The sequence below is a fragment of the Pagrus major genome, chromosome 15, assembly GCF_040436345.1.
Source record: "Pagrus major chromosome 15, Pma_NU_1.0".
NCBI classification, from domain to species: Eukaryota; Metazoa; Chordata; class Actinopteri; order Spariformes; family Sparidae; genus Pagrus; species Pagrus major.
The window spans coordinates 24,410,156-24,426,975 of record NC_133229.1 but is presented as its reverse complement, the minus strand read 5'-3'; the positions used below and the strand labels follow the sequence as shown (position 1 = coordinate 24,426,975).

Below are 16,820 nucleotides of genomic sequence, written 5' to 3'. Positions count from 1 at the left end.
TTGTTTCCCAAAGTCCAAGACGGCGTCCTCAAATGTCGTGTTTTGTCCACAACCCAAAGATATTCAGTTCACAGCCTCAGAGGAGGAAAGAAACCAGAAAATATTCACATTTAAGCAGCTGGAATCAGATTTTGACTTGTTTCTTCTTACAAAAATACTCAAATGGTTTCATCAATCATCAGAACAGTTGACAACTAATCATTTTATCGATGACAGGAGTCAAATGTTAAACCGCTTTAAACAGCACTTGTTCTCCATTTCTGATGTTATGTTACTACTGGAGAAAACAGTGTTAGATGGGGGAGACCACCTGTTTGTGCCTCTACGCTCCACATCCCCTCTGCCAGGTTTGTGTTTATGTGTGTGTGAGAGAGGAAGACAGAAAGACTGAGTGACTCAGCTGAGCAATGGGGATACAAGCGTAGGAGGCAGCAGGAAAAGTATGAGAGGGCTTTAGTGAACAGCTGTGCGAGTGTTGTGTATTTGTGTGTGCATGCAGTCCCAGATACCCACACGCATTACTAAATTACACGTTAGTGCCGCAATCAGATGCAGAACTCGCTGTGGCCGTCCATCCTGCAATTTGCCACAGTTACGTATGACGTAGCCGGGCAGCGAAAAAAGTCTAAATAAATGACCTGAAAGTAAATTTTTTTGTGGGTGATCCACTTTGAGGAAAAGCTGTGCCGGAGCTGCCACCGAACGAAATAAGACCCCAACCTAATTTCATTATGTGTTCCATGGTATTGAGGCTTTACGTAACAGGGGATTCCAGCTACATAGCGAAATGGAAAATTTGTCTTATTTCAGCTGTGTGTGTGTGTGTGTGTGTGTGTGTGTGTGTGAGAGAGAGAGAGAGAGAGAGAGAGAGAGAGTGTGTGTGTGTGTGGAGTAGCCTACATTCAGTCTGTGCAAGATATTAGATTGGTTTCCAGTTATATTCATATCGGCTGCCTGGAAAGTTTGTGCCTGTCGTTTCAGCCGCTTTAATGTGAAAGGTTCGGTTTGATATTAAATCTGTTATCACCTCAGTAGTAAGATGTACGCTCTGTACATTTATGCTGACGATAAATCATTCGATGAGATCAAGTCTTACCAATGAAAACAATAATAACGCACTTTATGTCTGGTACTCATGAAGATTTACTGCTCAAAGTCAACCTGGAGGACATGCTGTACAAGGCCCTCACCATCGTCCCCATGCCGGACATTAGTGGTAAAAGCAGCTGAAAGATTGATCTTTCTCTTTTAACGCCGGACAGCAGATAAAGTGCAGCGAGTCTGTGGTGATATTTGTGCTGTAGCTGCAGCTTACGGCCTCCATAATTACATGGTGCAGGTCTCCCATAAGAGTTTACTGAGCCCCGGCCCTAAACAGGAGAATGTAGCCCGTCGCCACAAAACTGCAAGCGGTCAGAGGTTCGACGAGGAATTCTGTTTACCTCCGCGCTCACGGATGATCGCACGCTGTCCGTCTTCGTTGTCATCTTTGTGTTCTTCATTTTCCTCATCGTCATGATTGTTTTTCTTTATCTCAGGCCCCGTCCACACGTGCAGTACACAGGCACTTCTTAAAACGTAGCCTTTTTCTATGAGTTTTGGCAGATTCATCGAAAATTTCATCAAAATTTTGATCATAATTGCGATTAAATTGATCGTAATATTACTTTTTGCCAAGATTGCTCACCCATTTATCTGTCGTGTACTTCTTTGGCAATTTCTCCTTGTTGTACGACGGATATTAGGGGATGATACCAATGAAAAAAGAAGTAATTTAAAAGGGAATTGTGTTGTATACTTCAGGATTTTATCTCTCATATGTTTTCAGTAAGATTCTGGCTCATATCTCATTTGTTGTCCTCAGACTTCCACTTTAAAAGCCCCACAATATGAGCCTGAAGTCTGTGCTGTTTGCTCAGCATCACAGAAGCCACTACTTAAATAAAGTCTAACGTATAATAGAGTTGTCATAAGTGACAGCAGATACCGGGCTCATCCAAATAAATCACTGTCAGATGACTGCTGTCACAACCGAACTCTGAAGAGGAAACTTCTTTGGACAAAAGTGATGAAATACATAATACTTTTTATCAAAACTGCGGAAGCAAAGACAATGGGAGCCGTTTTTTTCAGATAAAAGAAAACGAGGCGAGTGTTGAAATTAACTCGGCTTACTTCAGATTCAGATCATCTTTAAAGCACAAGTGTTGATCTGCATTCAAAAGGAAAGCGAGATGAGCAGGAGACAGTTACAAATTGAGTGGGAGAGGAGAAGAAATGGAGCGCTCAGGGGTGTAGTGCATGTGAAAAGCAGCTGGAGAGGAGAGGAGGTTTACGTGGCAAGTGGAAACCATTTCAGAGTTGCGCATGGACTGAGGGAGTGTGTTTATGTGTGCAGACTTGCTGTCTTTATTTGAGCTGCGGGTCTCCGGGGGCCTTCAGGGTGTGCATGTGTGCACGAGGCGGTGTCTGCGTGGGTGTTTACACGCTGTGCGTTGGCGTGCGTGCGCGCGCTTGTCGGGAGGAAAAGGGGTTAATCTGTTGATCCGAGCTCGATGGTGGGTGGGTCAAGAGATCCGTGTGTTTGTTTGTGTTTGCAGTTGGATAAGATTTTAAACTGGCATAGGAAACCATTAAGACCAACGAGAGTTTCCAAATCTCTTTAACAATCGTGCACTGTTTCAGCAGCTTCTTTCTCAATGGACAGCCGATCCTCCCTCCTAGACTAATGCACAATGAGTCTCACAGTAGCAGAAAGATTAATTTTGTGGTTTAAGCAGGTTTAACTCGGCATTTTACTTTGTTTTTCCGCTAGATGTCGTTAAAAGCGGTAGACACGGCTGTTAAACTGAATTCATGCATTCAGCTTTTACATCGGCGGAGAGATGTTTGTTTGTTTTCGGCCCGAGTTACCACTTAACTCTGGCAGAGTCGAAGCTCCACCTCCTCCAGCGTGGAGCAGATCCAATACAGGCCTCTCTGTTTCTGATAAGTGACCATTTGTCACAGTGGGCTTCTACCCTGGAGGAAGCACTTAGGCTTTTTTGTTCAAAAACACCGTATTCAAGCCAGAAAATGTCCTGCAACAAGTTAGATCAGAAATGTATTCGTTATTTGGAGTTTTGTACAGCATGTCAGCCGTAGGGATAAGTTACAGTATGGTGTTCTGTGATGCTTTTCCTCTGTATACAAGTACAGTAGTCCAGTGTTAAAGGCGTCAGAGTTTCTGCTGGAAAACCTGATGAAGTGGAGGTTTGAAGTCCCACTTACTTAATTAGCAGCTTGCCTCTGATCCCAGACTCTTTGGAAACCCTCTGCAATGATGCTGCGGCTGGACTGAAGTTTGAGGTGGAGTTTCTTACCTCCAGTAGGACGATAGAGTGATGTTTCCCAGTGATGTGACTGATGCGATGTGGGTAGTGGTGACCTTTTTAGCGATGTTGCATAGCGCCAACAAAGACAACGGAGAAGAAACATGGTTGTAAAAAACAGCCGTATTTGTATCTCATCATAAAAAGTTCGAACATTCTTCCTCAGATTCGCAGGAAAGGTTTTTACGCTTCCTTGAGTGGTTTATGCCTTTTTTGGAAAAGAGTTAATGCGCTTAATGGGAAATGTAAATACCTCTTCTGAATAACTTTTCATGCACAAACATTTAACTCACATGACTAATCGGTTGTTGAACCATTTGTCTTCTTAAGAAGAAGATAAGATTCCCGTTCCCAGACTAATAGACAAAGTAACTGGTTTTGGTTCTTCCAAATGTCTGGACTCCCCCACTCATGCACACTCGTGGACTTTTGCTGGAGGTCTGCCAGTGCTGAGTACCGTCAAAACCCACAATTTGTCAAGTCCACACAGGCCCTCAAGCAGAAAGTCCCTCAAAGTCCACTTGGGGTGCCGACTTCACTGGACTGCACTAATTTAATTACCCACACTACGTCATGATACAGAAATAAGCAGAAGTAGAGGCTTTAGAGGTAATCAACATGTATTTTAGTATTGTAGCCTTTAACCCGTCTGTCAGCACCTTAGCCTTGCAGTCTTTTCGCCCTCACAGACTTGACGCCATTGTACATATGACTCAGTCCAGGGGGTGGACATTTGGATTCAGCCTTTATTTCCTCTTCTTTGAGGTTTTGCTTCCAGTTAGTGACCTCTACTTCTTCTAGTCTTCATCAACCAGTTGATGGAAATGCAGCTAATTCAACACAGCTAATGTAGTTTTCAGATTCCTCCAAACCTTGGCTCTGGTACTTTTTCTTTTAACGTCCATGGCTATACTAACACGATAAGAGAAACAGCTGATCAAGTGAAGATAACGGAGATATTCGACAGTTCTTCACAGCCTCGTGAAGGCTCTCTTACTGTAAGATGATTTTCGGGAGAGTTTCTGTATTATTTGTTTGTGGTCTGCCCCTTCTCCCCCAGGGCCACATACTGATTCAATGACATGAGTACATCTGTACTACATTGAACAGCAGTCCTGTGTCCTTTTCTAATCCAACTGCACATCTGCTGCTGATGAGCCAAACAAAGGCATCGCACTTTGCCAAATTTTACTCCTCTCAACCCAGATCTGCTCTCGTAAAGTTACCCCAGGGGTCCGTAATATGGCACAAAGATATAAAGGCCAGTGCCAACTATGCTATCAAGCAAAATGCTTCATCCTGAAAAATCTCTGACAGAGAAAAAATTCCTGGGTTTGAAACGGGTAGGCTTGACTCCCTGGTTTCCTCCTCGTGGTGATGAATTATTGCGAGGTTCCCAACTGTCATCATCGTTGGACGGAGCTGATGATGGGTGGGTGGGGGTGGAGGTGAGGGTTGGATGTAGTTGAGACGTCTGGGAGTGCAAGGGTGGGAGCAGGAAGCACATGTATAAATCTGAGTGAGGAGAGATATAAACACACAGAGCGGCTGATAGGGCTCTCTGAAGCAAGCCAAGAAGAAAATACTTCTCAAAGCTCAGAAATACATTAGATATACACTGTGCATACACATGCTGTATAATACACATGCAAGCTCACACATACTATGACAGCTGCCATTTTAGCCCTTTTATTCATTAGGCTAGTTTTGGCTTACAATTTTAACCATTTATCAATTACTTTATGCTAACTACCTTCGCCATTTATCCAATAGCTACCTTACGATAACTACTCCATCTATTTATCCTTTCATTTTAGCTAGCAGTTTTAACCATTTATCGATTACTTTAAGCTATTTCAATCATTTATCCATTAGCTATTTTATGCTAACTACTACAACCATTTATCCATTACTTTTAGCTAGCTATTTAAAAAATTTATTCATAACTGTATGCTATTTCAAAACGTTAATCTAGTACAGTTAGCTAACATTTTTTAACCATTTATGCTAACTATCTTAACCATTTATGTATTATGTTTAGCAAACTATTTCTACCAGTTATCCGTTACTTTAAGCTAACAAATTTACCCATTTATCCAGAAGCTACTTTACGCTAATTACTCCATCCATTTATCCTTCAGTTTTAGCTAACAGTTTTAACCATTTGATTACTTTATGCTATTTCAAACCATTTATCTATTAGCCTACTTCAAGCTACAAAAATATTACCATTTAGGCTATCCATAACTTTTAGCTAACTCTTTCAATCATTAATCCATTGCCTTTTAGCTATTTCATGTCTTTGTCCGTTACTTTTGTCAAGCGATTTCAACCGTTTGTCCAGTGCTTCGAACAATATATATATTTTTAACCATTTATCAATTACTTTATGCTAACTATGTTTAGCATTTATCTATAACATTTAGCTTTGTCAGTCATGTATCCATAACCTTTACATAACAATTTAAACTTCTGTGATAGTTTTCATGCACTTCTTTTCATTGAGTCTCACAGTTACATGTAGGCTTGACTCTAAATGTACATTTTCCACTTCTGTTGATTCTCACAGTCTTTCCACACGCACCCTGGCAAACTGCAGGAATAATCACTGTACGATATCACTTGCACACCAAGAAAAATCAGGTTGTGACTGATAGAAGATCCGTTAACCTCGCTGGGCTGATGCATTTGAATGAAACCTTCATTTGTACACAGTTATTTATAAAGCTCATTTTATGCTCAGCTCCCTTTACACATAGCTCATCTGAAATTAAACCCATCCTGTCCAAGGCTGTTTCACCCCATTTCTCTCACACATGTTCTCCTTGTTTCTGGCTCTGTCTTCCTGCTGTTGCAAAACATTTCATTTCCTGAATGGGACTGAAATATTAGCTTTTGTTTTTCAGGCCTATTGACTTTGCTGACAAAGCCTTTACTCACTCACCTCTGGTCTCAGATTTACTGTTCACTCACAGCAGTCGTTAATTGTGTGCTTTTAGAAACCCCATTTGACATGTATTATGGTTTTTTGAGATCACAAGTTTTATTTCCATCTGTCTTGAAATTATATTGTTGACAAGCGTGTGTTTATTAATGTCCGGGATAACATATTTATATGAAATTAGGTTCCCGACAGGCCGTTATTTTATTTCAAATGCCAGTTTCAGTATTAAATAAGCAAAGGCAAAGAATAAATCTACAGGTTTGTTGTTTGTTGTAGCTTGAGTAGAGGGAAAATGATTGATCAACTTGTTTAATAGTTACAGTTTACACTCAAACATGTCTGCGTCTGTCTTCTTGTGTCCTTGTTGGTCCTACATGGGAAGGGATCAGTGTTAATTGATCTGCGAGTTAAAACAAACCACTCAACCGCACATTTCCAGAATAGTATCCAAGAAATATCACTCCTTGCTGTAACTAAAGTAATTGCTGTCATATTTTACTTTGACGAACACGAGGGCAATACCCAGAATTTAAATAATGTGTTCTTTCCAGTGTGTCTGCACCCAACTCTGCGGTTTGACAAAACATCTTGCGCAAATAACGTGAAGCTTCATAAACCACAGCCCCGACCACAGTAATCCAGCGTCAGACTCTTTGGCAGATTTAGCATTTGCGATGCTAATGGAGCTGAGTTCATCTTTATAAGTTATGAGGTCCTTGACATTTTGAATTTAGTTCCTGAATTGAATGCAAAATATCATCCAAATAGAGAAATGTTAATCTTTAGTCTGGAGGATTGTCGCCAGGTCAGCTCTTTCTGAGAAATGGTGACTTCATCCAAGTTGTCTTAATCTTATCTAAGCCTCAAATCTTCTACCAGTTGGACTGAAATGTTCTTTTTTTCCATCCTCAGGATAAAACAGACTTCCTTTTTCCAGAAAATGTGTTCACCACATTTTGATAAAAAATGGGAAAATGCTTTTCTCTTCTTCTTTTGCTTTATGTTCCATGAAATTAGGAGGCGAACAGTTAATTATGCAGCATCCAGTTTTATAAAAAGGTTAAAAGTGCAATATGTAAGAACCGGTCAGCTGTCAAATTGCTCAAAAGCGGTAGCTGCTGCTAACTGTAGTTGGCCTCAGCTAGTTAGCTCAGTTAGCCGTGCAGCTAGGGGTTCTGACTGGGAGCTATGGTACCAGGGGAGTGCTAGTGTTTACGTCGCTAGCACGAGAGCTTTGGACCCGGACGGGCCGGGGCTAGCTGGTTAGCATGCTGACTTAAGTAGATATCCCTGCAGCTTAACTCCTCATAATGTCACAAACTGCTATTTCTTCACATTCTGTTGATTATGTTAGTTAATTAATGTAATATTTTCAACTGAAATTCTTACATATTGCCCCTTTAAACCTGTGACAAAACATTATAATAAAGTTGTGTAGCGCTGAAGAGATGCTATAGCCTTCAAATCTTGTTCTCCAGATGCAAGAAAACATTTTTTGTTTGATAAAGACCCCAGAAAATGTCACATTACTGTGATTTTAATATTTTTTTATGGCAATATGATGTTTTTTTTACCTTGTCATGCAACCCTACTAGAAATAGTTGTTAATTATATGAGTCAAAAGCCCTTTTTCGTCTCATTAACTAAAGTAACTGGCGACAGTAAGTAAAATCATCACTGCTGTCATAAATAGAGACTGTGTTTGTAGATCTTTTACACCACAAGAAGCAGTGTAATTAGAGTAAACAGATATAATCTTAGGTGTGCAGACAGTAGCTTCCTCCTGTTCAGGGCTTTGAACTCAGTGGTCAGCAGAAGCTCTTGTTAATGTGTGAACTGAATGTCAGCTGGGGTTGTGTCTGGATTCCAGCTGATGCTTGTTAGACGTGCTTTAGCTCCTTGAGCTATGCTTGCTTTAAGGATTTATCATGATTAAGGTTTCAGCTGGGCTCAGTTTAACTAAAGCTTTACTCGTGCGAGGGGGAAAAAACCTTGTGGATATCAGTCAATAAATGCTCTTTCTATATGTTTACAAATGAAATCACACGTCTCTGTCTTGAAAAGGCATTCCTAGTTGGAGTGAATCGAACTCTGGTTAAGAAGTGGATGTGGCCAAGAAGGCACAAACTAAGTCACTGCTGGTGTTTATATGGTTAACTTCAGCGAAGTACAGAAAGGAAGGTTTCCATTGGCTGGGCTGCACGCTGCAGTCAGAGCTCTAGTGTTTCATGGAGACAGAGGGCCATCCCTCCGAGCACAGCTCCAGCCCCTTCATCTGGTTCTATTTAAGGCCTCCAGTGCCGACTCGTATGATTGGCGTACACAACCCCCTACTCTTCCTCCAGCTCCAGCCCCATCTGAGGAGAAGGAGGCTTTTTAGCAGATGGTTTATTTTCCAAGGGAAACCATTTCTTTCTCCCACTCTACTGTCCTGTCCTCAGCTGGCTTTAGCTCACTTTTCTATCACCGCTACGGCTCCTTCTGCTCTCTCATTGCTGCTCCTCTTTCCTCTGTGTTAATGTGTCTATCTACGTCTGCTGACCCGGGCCCAGCTTTGTTGGACAATCAGGATGAGGCCCCTTCAGTAACACAGAATGGATTTTCTGCATTTGACTGCTTGATCCTTCACTCTTTGGAGGGAGATACTTTTTCTAGACTTCCAGCATCTCCGTTGCCCTCGTTGTTGGGCTGGAGGGGGATGCAGCTCTATGGCTAGACTCTCAGGAAGATGCACTGAGCCCTGTGAATATTGTGATTGGCTGAGCTCTACAGACAAAGTGGCCTATGGCACAACGAGTGCCCAGCAGTCGTTCTCGTGGACCTATGGCTGGCAGCTGGCTGACAGCATGTTTTTTCCCATCAACTCCAGGTCTGGACGCCTCGGATCCCATGCTCCTGGAACAGTATGTGGTGGTGGCCAATTACGAGAAGCAGGAGCCTGCAGAGATCGGCCTTCAAGCGGGCGAGGTGGTCGACGTCATTGAAAAGAGCGAGAGCGGTGAGTAAATGCACAGCAGAGAAATGCATGCGTGTATGTCAGACACAAAACAGACTCTCTCATGACACAGCCCATAGTTCCTCAAGCATGCAGCCCTTTTCCCCGACTCAACCCTCTCACCTCCTCCTTTGTCCACAGCTTGCTAGCTGTTCCTTAGCCCCATCTGGAGGCTCACTTTGGCCTGCAGTCAGCCCTGTTTTTTCCCACTGTTGGTTTAGGCTGGGGGCCAGAATGTTGCCTCTAGCAAGAGGAATGTCTTCCAGACTCGTATTAATTATTCCACCTCACTTTAATGGAAAGCCAGCAAGACATGCCGGATTTACAAATGCCAGCTGCAGAGAACCCTTAGTCAGCTGTTTAACCTCTGGAAAGAGCTAGCAGACAAGGCCAAGAGCATGTTTTAGGCTGTGTGTGATTCAGTTGGACAACATTTAACGGTTAATGAGTCAGTAAAACTTCATGATCTTCAAGGAATATGCTGTAATGCTTCCAGGAACTTGAATCTATTGTGGGTGGAAGAAGATACATAAAACAAATAACTGTGTTTGAGACGCAGTAAATGAACACTGATTGGATAGTTTTTTAGATTTTATGACACAAGACGCTAGAACAGCTACTTAAACTGCAGTTGCATGTGACTCGCTATAAATATCTTGAGTATCTTGGGTAAATACACTAAAACTGTCTAATCACCTGCAAGAATCACATTTATTTTGAAAGGAATTTGCCATATGAAGCGCAACAGTGACCGGAGATGTATAGGGCCCAGTAACAGGGTCTGACGTTCAGCTTTAATGGTGTGCTGAGACAGTAAAACAGTAATGGGACTCATGTGTTCGGTCGGGGGGGGGGACGGAGGAGGAAGCAGCAACGAGAGAGGCAGTGGGACTTGGGTTTCATGATGGGTGTGAGTGAAAACGCCATGCCGCACCGGCCCTCGAGGAAGAGGGTCCGTGGAGCGGGATCGCTTTGAAGTGTCACGTGTCCTGCCTTCGGGGTTCATGTATTTGTTTTCACTCCCTGCTCCAGTAGGATTTTGACTCAATGGGGAGCCGCTGTGAGGCGGATACTCCAACACCTTGAAGTCCTTTTATCGGGGGGCCTTATACGAGAGCTTTTCCTCCATGAACTTGAGCTGCTGCAGTCCTGAGGGCCCCTTCTTTGCTATTTGTATTTCAGCTGACCACCGTGCAAAGATCTGCGTGTTGATGCTTCGTGCAGAATGTGAAACTCCTGCGCTTCAATCATCTCGCTGCAGATTTATGATTTCCAGGCTACTTTTGTTGTTGTTGTAGCTTAGTTTCCATGTTATCCTTGCTTTGTTTCAACTTCATCCCCTATGCAGGCTACGTTTTGTTGCCGCTCTTCATTCATTCATCTCTCATTCGGTCGGATTCGTCACGAGTTTCTAGGAAGCAAAACAGTAGACTCCAGGCTTCTTAAAACACATCCTATTTGACAGTTTTATTACACACTGACGGACACTTTCACAGAGATCCGTAGTAAATACAACCCCCCCGCACTCCTTTACATCTTGCTGTTGAGACCGTTTCCAGCAGCACAGCTAGCATTTAACTGAAAACTCAACACCTCCTGCAATGGAAGTCGTCTAAATCTGCTCCATTTGGCTGGCTGACATCACTCCTCATCCCTCTGCCAATACTAACAAGACCAGGTGTGTGCTAAGAAGATTTCAGAGCTCATTTGATTTAGCATCCATTCCCTCGCAGGATAAGTACAAACCCTTTAATGGTCTCTGACAGATTGATCTGGGTATTACAGAGCTGAGTATGCTGAGTTAGAGGCACTAAAAGGTGTCTGTTACATTTGTAATGATAAAAGGGTTTTTTATTGAGCTTCCAGTCACATATTTTCCTTCAAAGCCAGTGCCGATTCAAACCGACGCGGGCTCCCCTGCTGCTTCTTTGGATGCAATCGGTGGAAAATGTCAGTATGTTGTCACTCTGCCATCTAATTTTGTATCAGCATTGTGTGTCTGACTGGTTTTATACGAGATATTTTTTACACAAAGGTGTGAGAGTGTAACAGCGACAGATCTAGAAGTGGAAAACTACAGCTCTGTATTATTTTTGCCACTCACTCTGGTCCTCCAACAGAAGTCCTGCTGTTAAAGCTACTGTAGCATAGACTGTGGCTGTGACTGCTGCCCAGTGCAGTTATCGACTTTTCCTTACCTTGGATTAGATAATATATGCCTTTGACGGGGCTACTAAATCTAGGTCAGACCTATAAGCGAGCTCAGCTTTCTCCACTTTTCCAGCCGGCTGCCCCGAGCCAAGGCAGTATTTTCCATCGCAGTGGCTCGACGATACAGTTTGTGTCGTGGCCTTTGTTTCAGCTAGTACAGTAGTTATATTGATTTCTGGTTTGTTGGGCAAGAAATAAGTAGAGTATGTGGTAAATCAACCAAGACTGCGTGATGTTTTTTCTGGAATAATACTTAAAACACAGGAGTTACTGTTTGCTAACACCCATGAAATTAAATGCCAGGCTTAATCTAAAGCAGCAGTGTGAAAATATGCAAACAAAAATGCATACTCTTTTGTCAAAAATAGCTGTGCTGTAATTAAAATTTGTTTCCTAATTATTAATTCTGTCCTCGCTCCCTCTGCAGCTATTTTATTTGTCTGTTTTATGAGAGTTTGCCAGGGGGAGATGCTGGCTCAGGAGGAGAGAGTAGTGCAGGCAGAAACTCGGGGAGAAAATGGAAAAAGACATTTCCTGCCAAAGTTAGTGGTTCAGAGAGGTTGGTTCATTATAATGGCTTAATGGATCCTCCAGGATGCCTCCTCAGTTTACACTCTACTGGAGGGATGTTAACCAAAACTAAGCTAGCAGCCGTGTTGGTCAGTTCAAATGCTCTGCACTCAGTGGTTTAAACTCTGCCCTTTAATGGGGTAGTATGTCGGAAGGGAAAAAATAATTTGCAGCCACTTCTGGAAATATTGTACTTATTGCAGATGCTTTGCCTACACCTCAAGGGCAGCGTTCAGCGTGTTGTGCCCAGTCCTGAGTAGAAAATCTCTCTCTGTGGACCAGTCAGGGTTTAACTTGTCTCCGTTCCAAGTCCAGATCAGCCTCTGTGATTTACAGTTTGCCAAAATGAACTCCAGGAATGCCTGTCTGTCTGTCTCGGAGAGGCCGGCTCTCATCCATCAAGTCCCTCCGGCTTCCTCAAGACCCCCTGGCACCACCCTTGTACAGTATCCACCCAGCTTACTTATGCAGGGTGGAGTGAGTGAAACTTCAGGAAGTGCCTTGAGGGTCACTCACTGAGAGAGTAATCTGAGCCGTTTAAATTTGCCCTTTTTGTCCTCACGTACGCATTTTAAGTTCAACAAATCTTGGCCTCAGAGAAGCTGGGAGGTAACAGAGGTATCCTGCAGGTGATGTTCAAATCCTGGCAGGTTAAGCTGTTCTGGCCCCTCAGCATGGCACGATGGATGTGCAAGATGTCTTCCTTACCTTCATGTGGAAAAAATGTACCAGTGCAACAATGTCTTCAGGCTGGAAGCAAGATTATCTCAGCACAGCAGGAGCTCGGTGTTCAGAGAGGCTGATTCTTTACTTTGAGAGTACAGGCTTGCTGGTACTCGAGATTTTAAAGTTGGCTGTAACATTTTACAAGGCGGTATTTGTATAATGGCAAAAAAATTCCAGATCCAGATAATTACTCGTGTTTAGTCAATTTATTCTTCTGTGTAACAAGGTTATCTGCTGTTATTTTAAGGGCTTTTAGCAATGCTAGGGGCAAGGTAGGAACAAAACCCCTGCATCACACATGAGCTTACATACAATTGCCTTTTACAACTGCCTCAGTTTTAGTCTGAGAAGTTGCTGTTGTGTAAATATCAGGGACAGCCTCCTAGCATGAGTGAGGACTTATGTTTTATCTTGCACAGACAAAAAACAAATAGTCTGACACAACCTTGCTAAAGGTATTAACCTGTGTATCTTCTTGAAGTCTTAAAACTACAGTAGTTGTTGTTTCACCTGCCTAGGTCGTCATGATCATCCTGCACAGCCAACAGGTTATTGTATTGATTACACAACATCTCAGCTATAGAACAATGAAACCATCTGCCTTTAGACTTTAGACTAGAGATTTTTTCCTCCACTGGGCACGAAATCTCCAGAGAAAATGAAGACAGACTGGCGATCCAATTAGGCTTCCATTATAGACTGACGTTTTTCCTTGCATTGTTGGTAGTTGCTACTTTGAGGAAAACAGAAAGCGATGCGGTTGTCTTTACGACAGCAGAGCCAGCAATAACACCACTTGGAAACGCGAGGGGGGGGAACGTTTTCTGTCGTGATTATTTAAAGCAACACCTGATGGCAGCCACACAGATCGCTCCGCGTTGTTTTTAATGCAGTTGTTAATATTGGAGTACTGATTTCTTTTGGTCCACTGTGGTGCACCCAGGAGAGAAGCACTGCTGTGCACAGGCTGTCTTTCGTTTTTCTGTGACAAGCTCTCTGTTTCCACTTTAATGAGAGAACTGCAATCCATTTGCAGATTTTAGCTTCAGTGTGACAGCATCACGAATACTGGCCATGCCGAATTTTTCTGTCTCTGATATGCAGCGGGATTAAAGACAAGGTCAGCGTTAAGCTTCCAGTGCTGTTTGTGCTCAAACCTCCAGTTTCCCAATTTGGTATGTGCAGCTTCAGCAAGAACATGTTTCCTTGTATAAAAGAGGAAAAACCCTATAATTCTTGTCAACGAACCACCGAAGACATGATGCAGAAAACTTGCCAAGTGTTAAATGTCTTTTTTTAAGCTGAAGTTGCAGCAGCAGATGGAAGACACATTATCCACTCATAGTAATCCTCGTCCTCCACATTCTTTCAGCTCACCAAAGGAAGTACTAATGACAAGAAATTAACCTTATCCTGTATTTCTTGATATGGAAACTCAGACGGGAGGTTTGTAAATGCATTTCAGCGGAGTCTGTTTCTGCTGTATTTAATGCGTCTTGTTACAGACAGATACAGGCTGCAGCAGGAGCAATAACAGTATTTAATAGTAGTAACAGTGGAGCCAAAAAGGTGCCGCTCTGTCTCGCAGAAGAATTGACCATTGAGTAAAACTAAAGGTGGGCTTTCAGACGCTCAAGGACCGCTGTGTCTCCGAATCAGCAGAGAGCACTCAGGCTGTGGGCTACAGCTCCGTTCAGACCATGAGGGGATCCATTCAGAGGCTGGGAGGGAGAGAAGGTTATTCCTTAGGTCAACATCGACTCTTGAAAGCTGTGTTGTGCCGTTTCTCGCCCACCCCCTCTCGCACCGGAGCCACCCAAGTAATCGAAACCCAGTGTTTTCTGAAAACCCAAAGTGTGTGTATTGGACTGGATACCTTCCCCCTTGTGCTTTGATACTGGATCCACTGTTAATGAATACAGAAGCTGGAAATGAATGGGGTTTTTCTCCTGCTCTACTCAACAGTGGTGTCAGATATCTGCAGGACTGCTGAGCCACTGCATTCCTCATCATCTCAGGTCGTGAAAAAAAAGGCTCCCTTGTGCTGCTGAATCTGTGGTTCTCATATTCGTGCGTAGAAAGCACAAAACATTGTTGATTTCAAATTTGAGTACAGTTTAAGGTGTCTTGATGATAGATTTGTAGGGATGAGGAGGGCATTAGGGAGCACGGCTAAGTCACGCTGTGTTACGTAAGCCATTGCTCAGGTATCAGACTTGATTGATTGTATACCTAGATTGCGGTTTTGTGGGTCATCCAGTCACCTCGGGAAAAAAAACCCAAATTGCATAAATCTAGTTTCTTGTTGCAGCTGAGAATCTGTTGTTGATTACAGTAAAAAATGAAGCCGATGTCTTAAAGCTGATAGAGTTTCCAGATGGCAGAGACGGAGACAGACAGAGCTCAGAAAATGCTGCTCAGTCTCATCATGTCTGTATCATCTGCAGAGTACAGGTTAAGTGAGACTATGAGGACGACTCTGTCTGACAGGGGGAGAGCACGAGTTTACACGTCTGTCTTTCTCCTTGAGGAAATATCCCTGAGTATAATCTTTAATCAGGCATTGTTGAATTTATGCAACTAACGCTGATTTTTCTTCATTATACAGTCGATTGTTTTTTTTAAACAAGTTGCTGATATAGTAGGTTGACATTTTTGAAAATACACCGACTGGCTCTCTGGAGAGTTAGACGAGAAGGTTAATACCACTCACATGTTTGTCAGTTTTTTTATATGAAGCTTCAACCAGCAGCCAGTTAGCTTAGCTTAGCATAAAGACTGGAAACAGGGGGAAACAGCTAGCCTGGCTCTGTCCAACGGAAACAATATACTAAGCTAAGCTAAGCTAACTGGCTGCTGGCTGTAGCTTCATATTGAACGGACTGATACGAGATCAGTATCGAACCTCTCGGCTAACTTTCTGCTAGAAAGCGAACAAAGTGTATTTCCAAAAATGTCAGATGGACAGAATTATCCTGACTTCTCATCTCACCGTCCCCTGTGTGTTTCATGTCAATTGAATTACGCTGACATCGTAATGTTTATTTTTATTACAGTCAGCATTGTGATCAAGCAGTTTTGAGTTTTTTGCACCACACAGCAGGAATAAATAAGTAAGTATAAACTTACAAGTCGCCCTCAGCTCTGCTTCAAACATCCACTACTTCATGATGGTCCTTGTAGTGCAATACAACCGTGCTGTCAAGACAAACTGTTTGGTTTCTTGCTTTCCGAGGCTGTGACATTTGAGGTCGATGTCTGTGGTCATGATCCTCTGGTGTGATGATGTTATATGAGATCTCCACCAGAGCATTGTGGGTTGAGCTATTGTCTTATGTAACCACTGACCCTCAAACGTTTAAGGTTGCAAAACTAAACTCTGCTCAAACGTTTTAAAAGCCTTTTGATTTGCTCAGGATGTTGTCTAAGTGGCTATAATCGTAACACTGAATAATGTTTTGCAAAGTGTATTGCCAGTCAGCATTTGGCTGTGTTGTTTTTTTCCCCGTTGTGGTTGAAACTCTGCTGCAGCTTTCCAAGATTTTTCACTTTTCCTTACGTGGAAGGCAGGGAGACATGGAGCAAAGCAAACCCCAAGACAGTTGGTGGATCTGAAAGCAGACAAACACACAGATACATGTGCACTGGTAGAAACACACACACCCCCCACACACATATTTCCAGACACAAGGTATACCTCCTTCACCTTTGTCCCCACATCTGCACAGATAATCTTATTTCAATGATCTGCCATTTTGCAGATCCACAGCTTCATCCACTCTTCTCTTACAACACCGTTCTCTCAGCTTTACAGTACTTCCATCTTTTTCACTTTCAGCAGAATTGCTGTCTTGGCAGCAGGAGACCAACAAAACAGCTGTTTCTTTTACAATGACCTCATTTTAAGGTTCATCGTGAAGAATGTACAAATGATAAGCCGCTCCAATACGAAGGAATCACATTTCCGTCCCAGCCCTGATGGAGAAATATTCAAGAAGAACTA

General features: G+C 42.7%; 1 protein-coding gene across 1 annotated transcript in view; it reads left to right on the top strand.

Moving 5' to 3' along the window:
* LOC141009892 (SH3 and PX domain-containing protein 2A-like) overlaps window positions 1–16,820 on the top strand; it is a 55,588-nt gene that overhangs the window by 22,784 nt on the left and 15,984 nt on the right. Inside the window, exon 7 of the mRNA XM_073482633.1 lies at window positions 9,185–9,313. Within this exon, the coding sequence (XP_073338734.1) occupies window positions 9,185–9,313 (129 nt within the window). The remainder of the gene's footprint in view (window positions 1–9,184; window positions 9,314–16,820) is intronic.